We start from the raw sequence: 18,767 nt of genomic DNA, 5'->3' as shown, positions 1-18,767 counted from the left end.
GTTACAAGCGCAGTTCCTTACCCACTGTGCTACACTCCGTCCGTGCCTGCCTTCTGTTGATGTGGTAACGTGCCACATTTTTTAACATAAGGTACTTCCCGTTAGCCAGGGCCTTAGCTCAGAGCTACTCGCTGGACTCGATCTTGCAGCACACACCATTTGACTTGGTGTGATGTGTGACAGTTGAAATTCGTACAAATACCTGTGACGATTAACTGATGATCGCTTTGTTCCAGTACCTCTCGAATGAGGATACCAGTGAGCCACCAGTTGCCTGTTCTGAAGGTGTTCAAATTGTGCTTTTGGGTTTATCTGCATTCACTTTAATTTGAACCTTTTTAACGCACAAGAGGTTGCATATAGATGTATTACTAATAATCAAAACGCAATATTTCAGCACACACTGGTTTTTTACTTGAATGGCATCATCCTTATCGAGAAAATCTGTAGTTGGTTTCAGGACAAGTTGTGTGAGCCCGTACCTCAGCTTTGTGGTCTGGCTGAATTGAGTCAGAGCGGCTTTTTTTTCGAAGACCTGTTTCCATTAAAATGGCGGTCAAAAGTGTTTCAGTTCTGAAGAAAGCCAGACCCCTTCGAATGTGGTTTACGGCGTTCATAATTCAGTCGAACCAATTCTGCGACTAACAACCTTTTATAAATGTACTGCAGTGCAGGTACCCTGGGTAAGATTGCCACATGCAGTTGATTGAGTGGGGGGGTGGGGGTGGGGGTTGGGGGTGAGTGTGTGTGAGGGTGAGGGTGGGGGTTGGGGGTGCGTGTGGGTGGGGTTGGGGGTGAGTGTGTGGGTGGAGGTGCGGACCTTGTGCAATGATACCCAAATCAAAATGATCAAAATCTTGCTCTCTCTGCATTCCCTTAGTCAAGAGAACTGTGAGCTGATTCACATGGAAACTATTAGAATGCAGCTGTCACCGTGCAAGCACATGCCTTATTACTACGTGGTTCAAGTGAGTCCATCAAAGATTTAAATTCATAAGTAAAGGATTTAAACCTGAGGATTTACAAAATTTGTCTGTGAAATTTACCGTTAACTATTTACCATTTTGTTACAAGTTCAAGTTTCTTTTTGATCTTTTTTACATTTTTATTTTAATCTCATATTCAAGGTGAAGTTGTTCAGAATTTTCTGAAATTTGTAACAATCATCTCAAATCAGAAACCAAACTACATTAATAAAAAGGGCGATCGTGACTCCTGGATATTTTGGCAAAAAGAACGATTTTTATCTGTAAACTCTGATATATATGCAACAAGTGCTTTTGTGTGGATCTCTCTATTCGGTACACAAACTGTATACAGAAGTAACCATGCTTTCCCCCCCCAATCTATGTCCCTCTAATTTCTCTCGACATGACCTCTTGTACAGAGAGAAAAACCTCTTATGAATGCAGTCCATAAGTATTTGGACAGTGACACAATTTTTGTTTTGACTTTGTGCTCCAGTTTATTGTATTTGAAATGACACCATGAATATGAGGTTAAAGTGCATGCGGTCAGCTGTCATTTGTATGTATTCATGCTTATTGGGTGAACCATGTAGGAGTTACAGCCCTTGTTTTATAGATGCGTACCCAGATATAAACATTATCCTTAACGGGAACATTGCACAATGTAGGAAAAAAGGAAACGAGACAATTGTATCAAGTGCTTTTGCAAGCTGCAGTTTGCTTTCCACGAGCAACGTTGTGTCCTTGAGCAATTGTGAAATCTTGATCTCTCTCCCAGACGTTACTAAGCATTCGATTTCTGGGTCACCGATGATTCGTTGAGGTAATGCTTCAAACGCTGCCAAAAACAGCGATGGTAAAATTCCAAAACCTTGAAGTATTTGATCGTAAAGTCACTGAAATGTTAATGTTTTTTTAATAACGCGTTCTGATCGCGTTCACAGAGGAATAACTCGCATTTTCCGCCCTTCCTTTGAACCGCTCTGAACGGCTCTCGCCCTCACAAATGACTGCGGTCCCAGTGCTCGTTACTCTGAGGATGAGGATGTCCAACTGCAGCCGAAGAGGAGCAGCAGCAAGCCAAGGGAAACGCCTGTGACTCATCCCCTCGTTCTCTGTGCTCCCAGAGAGCGGCGCGAATCGACCGCTGTTCCACATCGTCCAAATGGTGGCTGCTCTCAGCTGACGATCTAGAGGCAAATTAACAGGTCGATGAGATAAAAATGGAATAAAGCATAAATGTTATTGTGTATGGAGATAATGATAGTTTTTATTTAATTTTTGGCCTGCGCTCAATCAACATTTAACTCAGTTTAGCAAGTTCATTTTAGTGATTGCTGAACTTTGAATGGTTTTTTTTAAAATACATTTTTTAAAATCTTTAGTTCAGATATTACTGTGACTTCAATAAAAACAACAGCAATAACAATAAATAAAAAAATATTTTACAAATGACTTTTCAAACTGTGTATTCACAGTTTGACGATTAAAAAAATATAATAATTGTATGGAAGATGCTCGTAAGCAGTTTGTGTCTTGCTGGAGAGGTGGTGAAGCTGGTGGAGGGAATGTGTTGCGTTACCTGCCCATTGGCCCAGCTGTCCAGGTCCTGGTACACCTTGCGGGGATCCAGGCTGTGGTAGTGACGGCAGATCTGGCACAGCCTCTCCCTCCAGTCGGTGTACAGCTTGACCTCGTGGCGCCGGCGCCAGGCGAAGTAGGAGGCGTAGCGCCGACCGTCCGCGGCCAGCCGCCGCAGGAACTGCGCCATCTCTTCGACGGATTTGAAATCGTCGACGTGGACGAAGGAGTCGGCGGGCGCCAGGGCCTCGTAGTTCCCGCGGGGCGGGCCCAGGACGACGGGCACGGCGCCCGCCTGGAAGGAGTTCCGCCAGAGCTTCTCGGTGACATAGTCGGCGGACTGCGAGTTCTCGAAGGCCAGGTAGAAGTGGCAGCGGGAGATGGCGGGGAGCAGGTCGCGGTCGCTCAGGGGTCTCCGCGCCCAGCGCCCGTACACCTGCACCTTCACCACCTGCTTCAGACGCTGGTACACCTTGCTCCTCTCGTGGCGGGACTTGTAGTTGCTCACCACCCAGCACACCAGGTGGGTCTTGTTGCCGGGGACGAAGTAGTCGGCGTTAGCGTCGTCCTGGTCGTCGGCGGGAGCCGAGGCGGTGGCCCTCGGCACCAGCCTGCCGTAGGGAACGGGGACGTCGGCGTCTCGGCGGTATGACATGGTCCAGTTGAAGACGCCGTCGTAGGCCGAGAGCGGCCCGTTGTTGGCCGGAGGCTCCAGGGAGAGCCAGATCCACTTCTGGGCGGGCGGGCGGGGCAGGTGCAGGGGCAGGCTCGACCGCTTGTACTTCAGCTCGTGGTGGTGGAAGACCACCACGTCGGCGTCGGGGAAGGAGGCGCGGCTGTCCGTCAGGACGCACCCGGGGACGCCGTACGCGTCGCGGCACACGTCCCCCTGCAGGCTGTAGGCCCGGCTGAAGGGCCAGTGCCAGAGCAGGACGGTGATGTTCTGCTGCTGCTTCAGGGTCCCGCCCCTTACGCTCTGGTCCAGTAGGAAGAGGCTGAGTGCTACCCCGCACGTGCCGATGACGACGATGATCTTCATCACCAGCGTGTGCAGTGGAGCAGTCATCAGCCTGCTGGAGGATGGGTAAGAATACATTGGCAGGTGGGTGGGTTGGGTAGATTTATGTCTCTACCAGACGTGAGTGAAATACTTCATTTGGAATACTTAAACTTTTAAGATGGGGAAAGCATCTTCCTGAAGGATCATATTTCTTTATTTCGATTAATCAATTTTGGGTTTTTGACTAAATTCTCTAGGCCAGTTAGCCAAGTAAGCTAAGATAAATGTGAGATTTTGATATACTTGATATCACACCAGGGAAGAGTATGAGAGGGTTACTCACAATGAACTACTGGCTTGAATTTCTGTGACTTATTGCTTGGTTGTGTTGGAGAGTCAGGCCACTGATTGTATTCTAGCTGGATCAGACACTCAGCTCTGTATTCTTTCCATTGAAAGCTCTGCCTCCCTGCTGCTTTAGCAGAAACATTCTATGTTATGCGTCCCCTTATAATTCACGACTGGGGCATGACCAAGTACAGCACTGTGGCAATGGACATACTGTATTGAAATACAGCGCCAGGAACTCCTTTCACCAGCCAGAAACTCCATGTGGTTAACAAGCAGAGAAGATAGAAGGATTGTAGGAATTGCCTATCTGTTGAATCCAAAGAATCTATGATCAGCTTCTGTGCTTCGCCTTTCTTGCATATCCTGGGTGTGGACAGGACAGAGCTACACTATGATGCTGCTAGATGTGCACGCACAGTGGAGTGGGAAGCGGCATGTGTACCCCATGTGTTCCAATGAGCGCACACACCCACTATAACGATCTATGATAATGCTAATGTTAGTGGAACAAGGCTCTCAGGCCTAGTACTCTACTTCCTGTCAGAGCCTTGTTGTTGTACTGTCCCTCCCACACCCACTTTCAAAAAAGCAGTATCATTGTGGCCAGTTTTGTGCAGCCCCATTTGCCATGTTTGTCCCTTTTCTTTTCTAAGTTGACAGGAGTCATATCCTGTGATAAGGATGCTGGGTGTGCCTGTGAGCCTAGCCTCAGGCAGACAGTTGCACGGCACGAGCGGCACCATACAGGAGGAATTCAGCAGGGAGATGGGGCTGCAGTTCTGTGCACTGAATGCATGATGACATTTTTGGGATGGCATGGGGGGGAGGGGGTGGGGGTGGTACTGTGCATTCGGGGCACGATAGAAAGATCTAATCTAGGTGAGGAATTTCCTGTCGGTTTTTTTTGTGGTCCTTGTGCAGGTATGTCTGCATGTGTGCCAATGGGTGTATGCAAATGAAGAAAAAATAAACAAAATGTGCGATTGCTTTGCACACCCTGTTGCTTTTTTTGTTTGCACCTTAGCCAAGTGCCGGGGATTTCTGAGAATCCGAAATTAGCCACGTCGAGGCATGGGAGGTGCAATGGTAGCAGGTTTATATTTATCTCAGATGAGAATGCGCATGATACAAAGTTAAATTTATGCCCGTGTAGTGACTCTGTACCTTCTTTCCAGCCTAGGCCAGGGGCTGTCAAACTCAGTCCTGGAAGACGTTCTGTGCTTGCTGCGTCTCTTCAGTTAAGGTTAATGTTTGTGTGCTTCCATCAATTATTCTCTTGTTCATTTAATCTTATTTTCTGCTGACCAAAAACCATCTTCCCCACAGGTTGCACGTCCAGAAAATGAAAATAACGTCTGACAAGCTATGCCTGCAAATGGGTAAATATTGATATTCTGTAATGATGCCATGCTTCAGACAATCAGGGACTACTTGAAAAGCAGAAAAGCAATCAAATGTGTGTGTGTGCGTGCGTTCGCACGTGCATGTGCCTAATATGTGTGTGTATTGTGTGTGAGAGCATACATACTGTATCTGTGTGTGTGTGTGTGTGTGTACATGCATGCATGTTTGTCTACAAGTGTGCGTGTGTGTGTGTGTGTGTGTGTGTATGGGTGCACGTGCATTTGTCTGCCAGGGTATGTGCGTGGGTGAGAGATTTAATAGATGAGATCTGTAATCACCTTCTTACGAAGTGCAAGACCCCTCCTCCCTTCACTTTTCTGGAAACAGACAGAAATCTTCTGGCCTCATCCTGGGATGCTGCAGTCATCTGCTGTCTACAAAGCAAAACAGACAAAATTACCAACAGTGAATACGTATGATAAATGCATGAGGACCGAACCAGCTCCCATCAAAGTGCTGGACCATGGTAAAGGAAGTGTTATAAAATTCCATTCCTTTCCATTCCATGTTTTGGAATTTTTGTATCGCTTTTCCCATAATGACAGGGTTCGATAGGGGCTGAAGACTTACCTAGTTCATTTGTTATTGTGGAGTCGCAGTCTTTAATTTTAATTTTCCCTCTTAATTATGGCACTCTATTCTTTGTGGCTTTTTTTACTATGCATTCGTTCCTTGCTTTTATTTGTTTCATTCATTTTTTTTAAATGTCAGCTTTGTACATTGGCAAAAAGACTGAAATGAGTAGATATAATTATGAGGATGATGATGATGATAATAATGATAATAATAATGTATGCAATACATGCAGAGCCACTATGAAGAATACATTGAAATACATTTAGTGAAACCTGCCGATAATGATAAAAACAAAGAACTTGTTCAGTGCTGGTAATTCAGGAATGCTGAAAGTGCTGAGAGAGTTTACAGTTGTTTTTCAGGAGACACACAAGAACAGCATTAAAAAGACAGAATGAAAACTTGTAGAGAGACCTCAACAGATCATTGTATTCAACCAAAAAAATAAAACCCCACCGCTTACGGAATGGACTTGTGATCTTTTCCTGTCTGGGTGGGGAAATTTGGTGCAGATTTATTTCATGATATATAACAGCGAGGAACAGTATCTTAATATAAGTAACCGGAAACAACCAGTTGTAATGTGGCCATGATATGTGCAGTGCTCTCCGGCTGCATCTGAAACACTTAGTATCTAAATTTTGGAACAAGGTGCTTTTCCAGTGTAATCAGGGTCTTTCCAGATTCTTCGCGTAATACCTCATGCTCTGGACACCTGTTATCTGCTAGCGACAGTTGCTAAGCCCTGCCGCACAGTGACCGAAACTGCCCACCTGATGCACAGCGGCGCGGAATATAGTGGCGGCTGGATGAACTCATTTCAGTAGACGTGCCCCCCTGACAGGAAGGCACGCTTTTTTGGTTCTTAGATCGAAAGATAGTTCATCAATGAGTAAAATTATTTTTTTTCTTTTCACTGTCGGCACCAAAACAGCAAAGATTGACACTGACATACCAACACGGCAACATAGCAGAAACATTTAGTGAAGACAGTGAACTGATGCCACACTGAAATCACAGTGGGAGAGAAGTGTTTATGTATGGCAGAGGGTACAAAACAGTATAATTTTGCGGAATTGGTTTTGGATTTGAGTCATTGGATCATGTGACTTGGAAGCTATTGAAAAATATGTTTGTTTTTTTTTGCTATTTATTTGCAGTACTTAACCAAGCGCCCCCGCCACTGCCAGCGCTGAAGCGTTGTTAGCTAGCCCATCATCGAACTACTAAATTGGCTGCGATAATTAATGCACCACCGAGTTCGAAATGTCTACTCGAATGTCCAACTTCAAGCTGATTTCGCCGCGGTGAAATGCCGAAATATCTCAAGTACGATCGTTTCGCGATTTAGCATAAGAACCACGTAAAATAATCCTTCATATTTAGTCGCAATTGTAAATCTTTTGTAATTATGTGCGCTCGCTCAATGTACACAGGTTTACGTATGACCGATGACGTTTGTACTGATTTGGACACGATTTTTGCAATGATCTTGACAAACGCTCAAGCGGAACTCTCTTCCACAATGTTGACAGTTACCATAAATAATTATTATTGTTGACGCTCTATTGGCCGTCCACGTAAAAAAAAAAAAAAAAAAAGCCACAGAAAATGATGGTAGAGCGCTACAGTTAATTTGTCCATTTTGCGCGACGCTGAAAAAATTACCTCAAATTATAATCATTACGTGTTAGCGTGTAGCCCCCCAGGTGGGTATAATCGTTATGTGTAGCACCCCAGGTGGGTGCTACACATTGGTGGTGGGTGAGGTGAGTTCCCCTTCATCACTGTAAAGCACTTTGAGCGTTCGGAAAAGTGCTATATTAAATGCAATGATTCATTCATTAATTCATTACAATTTTAGGAATTCTTATTATGGTTTAACCAGCCTATAGTTAGGTTTACATCATCTACAGTAGTGCAAAAATATATATATTTTACCAAGAATGACTGAACCAATTATTTTCAGCAGGCTATTTAAGGGCGTATATGGTTTTATTGCATGAAAATATGTGTACAACTTTGCAAAAGAATCGTTTAATACAAAGGAAAGTGTTGGCTGCGTACAAAAAGCGTGGACATCAGACTACAGAGCATAAATGTTACACAATTTCCTTGAAATGAAATCATATTTAGAATATGTTCTTATTTAAAACAATGTATAGTTGCAAGTTAAAGAAAATACCTGCGATCTATACCGGTGCTAAAATGGCACATGTCCTGTTAAAATCTGTCAACAGCTGTATCTCTGAAAAGAAATAAAACGGCATGGGAATACGAAAATGAGAAATCTTAGCTGTCGGATATAATTTCATACGCCGCAGCGCGAGCCGGGGCTTAAAGGCCAGGCTTACCTTCGTAGGGTGATCTCTGTTTACGGCAGTAGAGCAGCTGTGTGCGCGCGTGCGTGCGGGTTGAGTTCTATCTATTCACTTGAACGTTAATGAGAGACATGCACCTGCTTTTCCTTGTAGATTTCGCTCTCTCCTGCTTTCTTTCTTATAGTGAAAAGAACAGTGACACGCATAGTAAGTGTTCCCCTATTTGTTGTTTTTGTGGTTTCTTCACTGTGTGATTTATGGAGTCAGCACTCAAGATATATCGCAGGGTGGAGACCTGAAACGTTTTGCCCAACGGAGATGCGATTGGGTGTGACTTGTTGGCATAGATTTCTTTTTTTTTTTTTAAATGTCTTTGTGGGTTTGAGTTACTGTGCAGATATGGTACAGCAAAGTATTTAGAAGATAGGTGACAGCAGTTTTGGAAGGTTAGCAAAAGGCACTAGAATATGGCGTTTTCAGTCTACTTTAGTGCAATGTTTTGTACATAATAATAATAATCATAATAATAATGTTTAATTTCACTGTGACACCTTTGACAGAGAACACACAATGACCTGAACTGATTACATTTGAACAACTAGGCTTACTTAGGACAAAATAGTGCCTTTTAGAACATGGTCATCCTCCAAAACTAGTAATACATTTTAAAAATGTGTCTTTTTGATGTGATTTAATTGCACAACAAATTTATCGCCAATTTATATATGTAGCTCCAACAAGAATTGACTGGTTGAAATTAAATAAAACCACATACATCCAACATATTTGAAGTACAGAGCTGTTAGCATAAAATGGATGATTTGGCCTACTGAAATTCAAGCAGGTTATCTAGTCATTATGAACCAAAACAATTACTGAGTGCTCATATTTAGAAAAAAAAGTATAAGAAAAGATCATCAAGCTCCAGAGACCAAGAAAGACAACAAGGTGCTCATTGAACCAAAGGGCAAAGACCAAGGGAGTGTCGGCAGTGCAGTACAATGGGTAAGGAACTGGTCTTGTAACCTAATGGGCACAGGTTCGCTTCCTGGGTCGTTCACTGCTGTTGCTTCAGTATACACTCACCGGCCACTACATTAGGTACACCTTTTCAACTGCAAACTGCACCCGTTAATGCAAATATGCAAAGTTCAGACCAAGCATCAGAATGGGGAAGAAATGTGATTTAAGTGACTTTGAACGAGGCATGGTTGTTGGTGCCAGACGGGCTGGTTTGAGTAATTCAGAAACTGCTGATCTACTGGGATTTTCATGCACAACCATCTCTAGGGTTTACAGAGAATGGTCTGAAAAAGAGAAAATATCCAGTGAGCGGCAGTTCTCTGGGCGAAAATGCCTTGTTGATGGCAGAGGTCAGAGGAGAATGGCCATACTGGTTCGAGCTGATAGAAAGGCAACAGTAACTCAAATAACCACTCGTTACAACCAAGGTATGCAGAAGAGCATCTCTGAACACACACCACGTCAAACCTTGAAGCAGATGGGCTACAGCAGCAGAAGACCAGACCGGGTACCACTCCTGTCACCTAATGAAGTGGCCGGTGAGTGTATATCTATCTGTATAAATGGATGCAATGTAAATGCTATGCTATGTTTATAAAAAAATAAAAAAATGTAAAAAAGTCTAATAAGAGCGTCTGATAAATGCTTGTAATGTGATGTGTGTTCTCCATTTTCTCCTCTCTCCTCAGCACTCCTCCTTCCCCACCTCAGTCCTCCCTCGCTGCAGATGACTTCGCAGTTTTCTTCGATGAGAAAATTGCAGACATCCGCAGCTCCTTCACGTCCACCGCCACCCTTCCCCACTCTCCTGTCTCTGTTCCCTCCCCTTGTTTCTCCACTTTCTCTCCCCTCACTGACTCTGATGTTTCCCAGCTCCTACTCTCCCACCGCCCTACCACCGCTCTTGACCCCATCCCTTCCTCTCTCCTCCAGACTTTCACACCTGACATCCTCCCGTTTGTCACCTCCCTTGTGAACTCCTCCTTGTCTTCTGGATGTTTCCCCTCTTCCTTCAAGCTGGCCCACATCACCCCACTGCTGAAAAAGCCCACTCTGGATCCCTCTGTCATTCAGAACTACCGTCCTGTTTCCCTTCTCCCTTTCCTATCCAAAACAATTGAACGAGCTGCTTCTAACCAACTCTCCTCTTTTCTCTTACTAAACAACCTCCTGGACCCCCACCAGTCCGGCTTCAGACCTGGCCACTCAACAGAGACCGCACTCATCTCGGTCAGTGAGTCGCTACACGCCGCACAAGCAGCCTCCCATTCATCTGTCCTGATCCTCCTAGACCTTTCTGCTGCCTTCGACACAGTCAACCACCCCATCCTCCTGTCCTCCCTGGCAGCTATGGGGATCTGTGGCACAGCACTAGACTGGATCGAGTCCTTCCAAGTCGCCTGGGCTGGTGCAGTATCGGCACCTCGCCCCCTTGCCACAGGAGTTCCCCAGGGCTCAGTCCTTGGTCCCCTCCTATTCTCCTTGTACACCCAATCTCTTGGTCCTGTAATCTCTGCCCATGGGTTGTCCTATCATTGTTATGGCGATGACACCCAACTCTTCCTCTCCTTCCCCCCCTCTGACACACAGGTCTCCGCTCGCATCTCTGCTTGCCTGAGGGACATCCAGAGCTGGATGGATAACCACCATCTTAAGCTGAACCCAGGTAAGACAGAGATGATCTTCATCCCTGCTCCATCCTCTAACCTCCTTGACTTTCCATTTCCTAGGGTGAAGCACCGTGGGGTGTTCATCATCACCCACCGCAAAAAACCTTGGAGTGGTGATGGACAACAGACTGTCCCTCTCCCAGAACATCACGGCGGTGAGTCGAACGTGCAGGTTCTTCCTGTATAACATCCGGAGAATCCGCCCCTTCCTCACCACCTACGCAACCCAGCTCCTGGTTCAAGCGATGGTCCTGTCCCGCCTGGACTACTGCAACTCGCTGCTGGCTGGTCTGCCAGCATCCGCCATCAGACCCCAGCAGCTCATCCAGAATGCTTCAGCGCGTCTGGTCTACAACCTCCCCAGACATTCCCATGTCACCTCCCTGCTCACTGACCTCCACTGGCTGCCTGTTATGGCTCGCATCAAATTTAAGACGTTGGTGCTTGCATACCAGGCAGTTAAGGGGTCAGCACCAGGATGCATCCAGAGGATCATCAGACCCTACACACCAGCCACACCTCTCCGTTCTGCCACCTCTGGACGCTTGGCACCTCCCCCTCTTCGCGTCTGTACTTCCCGCTCCCGTCTGCTGTCTGTCCTGGCCCCTCGCTGGTGAAATGACCTCCCCATGGCGGTCAGAACAGCAGAGAATCTGACTACCTTCAAACGCAGACTAAAGACTCATCTCTTCAGGCCGCACCTCTCCCCACCCCTCCCTAGCCTATAGTTTAGTTCAAATGTACCTAGTTAGGATAATAAGATTGTTAGTTTTTATTTGGCAGGATTGTTTTTGTTTTTTGTCTGATTCTGATTAGAGAAGGAAAAAATACCATATTTAGAAAATAACTACCATGAATTCAGTGAAAATGGGTGGCTTACTGTCCTCACTACAACACTGCCCTTGCTCTTTTGCAGTGCATTTAGAAATGCCCGTATGGTGTCTGTTGTACAGCGAACACTCTTCTATTCTCTAGTTTCCTGAATTTGAACACATTGGATTTGAAATGAAGCAATGAGCAATATGAGGTTAAAGTGCAGACTGACAGCTTTAATTTGAGAGTATTTACGTCCATATTGGGTGATCTGTATAGGAGTTATAGCACTTTTTACACACAGCCCCTATTTATTAATTTACCCTTGCGTAGCATTCAACTCCCCCTCACCTACTTGTGACTCTCAAACATCTTTGCGCTACTCTATCAAGTGCCCCAGTATCAGTTCTGATCAGTTCAAAAGTTGTAAGAGAAGAGTAGTGCAGAGACAGAAGACGGGGGGGGGGGGGGGGGGGGGGGGGAGGAGAAGTGGCACTGGGTAACTGGCACGTCAGGCGAGTTCAGAAATGAGCTGTACTGCTTAACGGAAAAAAAAAAATCATGTTTTAGATGACACCCTTAAAGCAATTACAAATTTAATTTCTTGATTTTGGTTTGTATGTATATATATATATATATATATATATATATATCTAACCCACCTACCCAACTGCTCAGCCTCTCAGGAAGACATCTTTTCTTAATTGCTGAGTGTTTGCACGACCCTATCTGAGCTGATGAGAATGGCCTTTAATCTGCATGTGAATCACTGTCTGTGCGCAGGCAGGGTGTGGCGTGTGCACGCGTTCAGAGAGATAGCACCGCTGGGCGCGCCTCATCAGTTAACCTCAAATCAGTTACCCCCTTCGGCTGCGCACTTCTCGCCGCAGCTCTTTTGACCCCGAGAACTATCGGTCTGTTATACACACCAATATATAAATGGTAAATGGACTGCATTTATATAGCGCTTTTATCCCAAGCGCTTTACAATTGATGCCTCTCATTCGCCAGAGCAGTTAGGGGTTAGGTGTCTTGCTCAAGGACACTTCGACACGCCCAGGGAGGGGTTTGAACCGGCAACCCTCCGACTGCCAGACAATCGCTCTTACCTCCTGAGCTATGTCGCCCTATATAATTGGCTGCCTTTAATTTGTATATACTGTACAGCGTTCGCTGCTGCACCTGTGCGGTGTTGCCGTTGCTTTTATCCACGGCCCTTCGGATTGGACATTTCTTAAGCTCAGGTAGTCAGCCCAGACCCTGGACGGCCAGAGGACAGGCTTGCGTTTATGGCTGCTCAGCACTCAGTTATTCAAATAAAGCGATCGGTTAACTCACCTCCACAAGATTCTTTGGTTTCCGATTGGCTGCTGATTTTGCTGCTGAAGTTTTCCGATTGGCTGCTGATTTTAAAGTAAAAACGGAAGCCGGTAGACCCCTGTAGGCCCTCGAAGACAACAGCTGAGAGCCCCTCTTCTAAAGACCCATCATGTCACACTAATGGGAAACGTAGCTGATGGCCGCTTTCATCAGATGTACAAAAAAAAAAAATAAATAAAGTGGCAGGCTGGTGTAAGAGTCCACAGGCACTACGGCCCCCAGCAGCTTGATGTCATGGTGAGCAGAGCGTCTTCTCCGATCTGATGTAAAATAAAATGTAGCCCCGGTGCCTCGAAGCATAGAATCTGAGGGGATGTTTTCGTTTAGTTTTCGTCCTTTTTCTTTCAGAGCTCAGTTTGGCACGACTAATTCCGTCCCAGCGAGCAAGCAAGCGCCTGTCGGGCCGTCGGCGGTAGCAGCCGCTTCGTCTTCCAGCTCTTCACAAATTGACAGCGGTGGCAGGACCATTTGGCGGCCATTTTGAGCCATCGTCAGCAGCCGATCCTCGTCTTTACTGCCTGCCCGGTTTCCCCGGCTCGCAGAAGTGCCGGCGAGTCGAGAGCAGCGCCGCGGGTGGGCCCGCCGTGTCCTGGGGAACAGCACGGGGTGTGTCCAGTGACCCTCGCGCCACTCCTACCCCGCCCTCCTCCCCCTCCTCGCCCGCTGTCGTACCGTTACGCCCACCGCGTCATCGCAGACTCGCTCACGTACCGGACAGAGACGGTGGATGTTTCGCGGCGAATAACGGTGACGCGCGGAACCTAGACTTAAGAGCTCCGCGCTTCCTGTTTCATTAGCCGGCAGGAAACTTACTTCATGCGTTCGCTTCTCAGAATACGCGGTCGTGGGGCACGCTGGGAAGCGGGGCCACCCACCTCTGCGGACGCATGTGTGTCGATTCCCTCGTCGTAAATTACCGAGCAGACCGCTCATGCCCACTTAACCGTGTGGAATGTGATCCACTTTGGGTTGGGTTGCAGTGAGTCTGGAGAACCGTCAGCTGCAGTTTTACACTCACATTTAGGCATTGATCTGATGGTCAACGGTCTCAGCAGCTTTGAGATCACAGTGCGTGTATGAAAAGTATGTCCACTGATGGACGTAAGTAAACTGGAGAGAGCCTTAGGGGCTGAACTACACTCGTGTGTAACATATCACTGTATGCAATGCAGTGTCACTAAGCACAAGTTCACCGTGTTATCCAAGAACCAAAATACAAATCCAGAATAGATTGTGCCATAACAAGCCCTAAAACGTGTGATCATAAGTTGTTGTTTTCTTCTTTAAAATCCAAGCTGCTCTCTTTTGGAAGAGCAATTTTTTGTCATGACAGGAAACGTTTTGAAACTCCTGCCAGTGAGATGTTGCAACAGTAGTGACGACTTACGAGAAGGATGTAAATTATATGACACATCACTGCCCCTTACTTCTGGTGTTATAACAGCTATCTCCGAGAGGTGTGGGCCAGCCCTTCTCATATAGTTCACAAGTGTAATTTTAGAAGGAAAAGAGTGCAATTGCTTTCTAATTTAATATTTTAGGGGATTCTCCTTCTTTCTCAGCTCTCAAGCTGTGCCAGTTCTTGACTCTCGAGGACCAGAGAGGTGTGGTTCAGATAGCCTTCACTAGAACAGTTGCGAACACACCACTTGTGCAAGCTGTTGCATGCCTGTAGCCAAGCTGCTCACAAATTGAAATTGTGCTCAACTATGAAACCCCATAATTTCAGCTCAGTTGCCAAACCCTATTTATTCAAACCCAGATTAACACCTTAGGAGTTGCAACAGATAAATAGATTTGTCATTTTTTGGCTACTTTCCCCACTGTTGCGCAATAGCAGAGCTAGCTGCCACGTTAGCACTCTGTTCAATCGCGTTGTGTGTCTGATTCGTTAATAGCTGTTCGTGGGGTAAGCTTGCTTTAGACAGAAATGAGTTTGGCTAGAGCACAGATGCACAAATGGCCTGCGTTATGACAACGCAGATTTCTGAGAGCTAGCGCGACCTGCAGATCGCTAGCGCAACCTGCTGATCGCTAGCCCGACCTGCTGATCGCTAGCGCAACCTGATGATCGCTAGCCCAACCTGCTGATCGCTAGCGCACCCTGCGGATCGCTAACCCAACCTGCGGATCGCTAGCCCGACCTGCGGATCGCTAGCCCGACCTGCGGATCGCTAGCGCACCCTGCTGATCGCTAGCCCAACCTGCGGATCGCTAGCGCACCCTGCTGATCGCTAGCCCAACCTGCGGATCGCTAGCCCAACCTGCGGATCGCTAGCCCAACCTGCGGATCGCTAGCCCAACCTGCGGATCGCTAGCCCAACCTGCGGATCGCTAGCCCAACCTGCGGATCGCTAGCGCAACCTGCGGATCGCTAGCGCACCCTGCGGATCGCTAGCCCAACCTGCGGATCGCTAGCCCAACCTGCGGATCGCTAGCCCAACCTGCGGATCGCTAGCCCAACCTGCGGATCGCTAGCCCGACCTGTGGATCGCTAGCCCGACCTGCTGATCGCTAGCCCGACCTGCTGATCGCTACCCCAACCTGCGGATCGCTAGCCCAACCTGCGGATCGCTAGCCCAACCTGCGGATCGCTAGCCCGACCTGTTGATCGCTAGCCCGACCTGCTGATCGCTAGCCCGACCTGCGGATCGCTACCCCAACCTGCGGATCGCTACCCCAACCTGCGGATCGCTAGCCCAACCTGCAGATCGCTAGCCCGACCTGCTGATCGCTAGCCCGACCTGCTGATCGCTAGCCCGACCTGCTGATCGTTAGCCCAACCTGCGGATCGCTAGCCCGACCTGCTGATCGCTAGCCCGACCTGCGGATCGCTAGCGCAACCTGCGGATCGCTAGCCCGACCTGCGGATCGCTAGCGCAACCTGCGGATCGCTAGCCCAACCTGCGGATCGCTAGCCCAACCTGCTGATCGCTAGCCCAACCTGCGGATCGCTAGCCCAACCTGCTGATCGCTAGCGCAACCTGCTGATCGCTAGCCCGACCTGTGGATCGCTAGCCCGACCTGCTGATCGCTAGCCCGACCTGCTGATCGCTAGCGCACCCTGCTGATCGCTAGCCCAACCTGCTGATCGCTAGCCCAACCTGCGGATCGCTAGCCCAACCTGCGGATCGCTAGAGCCCCGCAGATTTGTTGATATGTCGAGGTCTTCTCTCTCGTTTTGTAATCTGCTTCCCTTAACGTGTGGCAATGCTGATAAAGGAAGCTTTGACTCAATTTCCTTGAGTGCAGCAGTCTTGGGTTGCGTGTGACAAGAGACAAGAAAACAAGAACAAATGTATTTTTCGTTTAGAAAAATTGGGTGACAGACAAGCTTCCGGCGTCAACAGAATAATCACTGCACAAGCTGGTTTGGAGTTACTTAAAGCCTATATTCTTGCTTTAGACTACAAACCTGCAGATACCTTTAAATCAGTAAATATCTAAAACGTCCTTCATTGTGCACAAAAAACATATATTACATTGTATATATATACATACTATAAAACTGAAATAGTTTTTTTTTAGAAACCCCTGAAAGTGGGCTTTTAAAAAGTTTTATTCAAGGCTCTCTCTCAGCATATATACAATGCCTTGAAAAAGTATTTGCCCTCTTCCTGATTTCCTCTATTATTGCATATTTGTCATGCTGAATGGCTTCAGATCTTTTAATGTTTGTCTAATATCAAATGTAATATTCCACAAAGGGAACCTGAGTAAACACAAAACACATTTTAAAAAATTATAATTGAATTTATTTACTGATAAAAGTTATCAAACACCTATGTCGCCCATGTGAAAAGGCCACTCCGAAACTTTCATTTTGTTTCATTTCAGCCATTCAGATGAGGACTTGCTTTTGTGTTTTGGACCATTGCCTTCCTGCATTCCTGCATAACTCAATTATGCTTCAGCTTCAGCTTCAGCTCACGGACAGATGACCGGACATTCTCCTTAAGAATTTTCTGCCACAGAGCAGAATTCATGGTTCCTTCAATAATGGCAAGTCATCCCAGTCCTGAGGCAGTAAAGCATCCCCACACCACCACACTACCACCACCAAGTTTGACTGTTGGTATGATACTCGAAACCTATGTCATCCAAAAACTTCCACTTTTGACTCATTTGTCCATAGAACATTATTCCAAAAGGCTTGAGGAACAATTCAGGTTTTTGCAACTGTGAGATGAGCATTGATGTTTCTCTTGGTTCACAGTGATTTCTGCCTGGCTACTCTCCCATGAATCCCATTTTTTCCCAGGCTGTGGCTAGTGAGGCTGCAGTTTGTTCTTTGAATGTTCTTCTGGGATCTTTTGTGACTTCCTGGATGAGTTGTCGCTGCGCCCTTGGAGAAATTTTTTGGAAGATTCACCACTGTTCCAAGTGTTCTCCATTTGGAGATAATGGCTCTCGTTGTGGTTTGGTGGAGTCCCAGAGCATTAGAAATGGCTTTGTAACCCTTTCCAGACTGATATATTTAAACAACTTTTTTCTCAAATCTTCTGGAATTTTCTTTGATGGTAGCATAGTGTGCTTGTAGAAACTTTGTTGACTACTTCACTCTGATGGTGAGGCTCAGTTTTAGGTTTAGATTGAACAGGGCTGGCTGCAGTCAGGCCTGGCTGTAATCAATCCGCTGAATTTTATAGTCAATTTAGGTTAATAGGTGGATTGAGTAACCGGTGTGAAGGTCAAAGGTCAATTTTGATTCTACCGCTAGTTTGTTTGCATTGTCTCCCTTGCGGGATAGTTATCACTATAGCTCATAGCCTGTTTATAACAGTTATGGGGATTATTCAGTGCTGTAAGCGGATTAACAGGAGGTTGCCATGTTACAGCTTTTGGGGGCCTGACCATGGAAAAGGGGTGCTGTTTTTCGCGAGCATATTTCACTCTTCCTCTCTCATAACCGTTTTCATGACGAATGTGACGCGAGATGATTCGCCGACCGCAGGGACGGAAGCGGGCGCGAGGTGGTCAGGTGCTGCCGCCCGGCCCCTGCCGTGACTCCGCCCTCTCGACTTTCAGTTCTGCCTCTCTGCGGTGGAGGGCCACGCCGTAGTCATGGTAACCCCAAGGTCGCAACGTAACACACGCGCCGCCGACTCGTCCCTGAGCACTTTCGGTGGTTTGGGCTGCACCGTGGTGGCTGCTGTGGTACAGGTGGAATGTCCCTAACCCAAAAAAAAACAAAAAAACAGAAGGGGGCTGCTTCTCTCCCGCCAAACGGTATGTTCAAGCTGCTGTATTGTTCTGCCCTCCGAGCTTGTTTTTTATTCTGATGTGTTTTATTATTTTTTTTTTTGAGTTTTGAAATTTCGTGCAATTATTTTAATCAATCATCTGTACCCATTAATCGAATAATAATGATTAACCGATAAGCTGTCAATCAGCTATATGGCCTATAAAAAATGACTCAAAATAGGCCTCCAAATTAATTGTATTTATCGGAGAGATTTAAGATGTCTCCCAACAATCATTTTGCATTGTGCATTAAAGACACGATAGCAATAATAAATAAATAAATAAATAAACACGTAAATAAATAAATAAATAAAATACATTTAAATATATATAAACATTTTTATTTTATATATTATAACAAAAAGAACACATTGATTTCCTCAATAGTGCAATTCATATTCTACAGTGTAAGCGGAAGGCTGTTCCTCCTTTGGCA

General features: G+C 46.3%; 1 protein-coding gene and 1 long non-coding RNA gene across 9 annotated transcripts; one reads left to right on the top strand and one right to left on the bottom strand.

The window, feature by feature from the left end:
- Positions 1-998: 998 nt before the first annotated feature.
- LOC135239024 (fucosyltransferase 7 (alpha (1,3) fucosyltransferase)) lies at positions 999-14,424 on the bottom strand. Of its 7 annotated transcripts, none has more exons than XM_064307349.1 (5): positions 13,046-14,424; positions 11,775-11,873; positions 5,583-5,678; positions 2,551-3,622; positions 999-2,158 (listed from the first exon to the last, which is right to left on the bottom strand). In XM_064307349.1, the coding sequence occupies exons 3-5, from the start codon at positions 5,669-5,671 to the stop codon at positions 2,147-2,149; spliced, it is 1,173 nt and encodes a 390-aa protein (XP_064163419.1). In that variant the 5' UTR covers positions 5,672-5,678; positions 11,775-11,873; positions 13,046-14,424; the 3' UTR covers positions 999-2,146. The 7 variants fall into 7 exon arrangements, with proteins under 7 accessions (XP_064163419.1, XP_064163422.1, XP_064163417.1 ...); XM_064307352.1 differs by having other exon boundaries at positions 2,551-3,619; XM_064307347.1 differs by lacking the exon at positions 11,775-11,873.
- On the top strand, positions 5,027-11,764 carry LOC135239025 (uncharacterized). Of its 2 annotated transcripts, XR_010325246.1 has the most exons (4): positions 5,027-5,143; positions 5,227-5,279; positions 5,632-9,763; positions 9,914-11,764. It is a non-coding gene; the product is annotated as an uncharacterized LOC135239025 (long non-coding RNA). The 2 variants fall into 2 exon arrangements; XR_010325245.1 differs by having other exon boundaries at positions 5,632-11,764.
- Positions 14,425-18,767: the final 4,343 nt, after the last annotated feature.

This window comes from Anguilla rostrata, chromosome 14 (assembly GCF_018555375.3).
Source record: "Anguilla rostrata isolate EN2019 chromosome 14, ASM1855537v3, whole genome shotgun sequence".
In the NCBI taxonomy this organism is placed as follows: Eukaryota; Metazoa; Chordata; class Actinopteri; order Anguilliformes; family Anguillidae; genus Anguilla; species Anguilla rostrata.
This window is presented reverse-complemented; position numbering and strand designations above follow the sequence as displayed.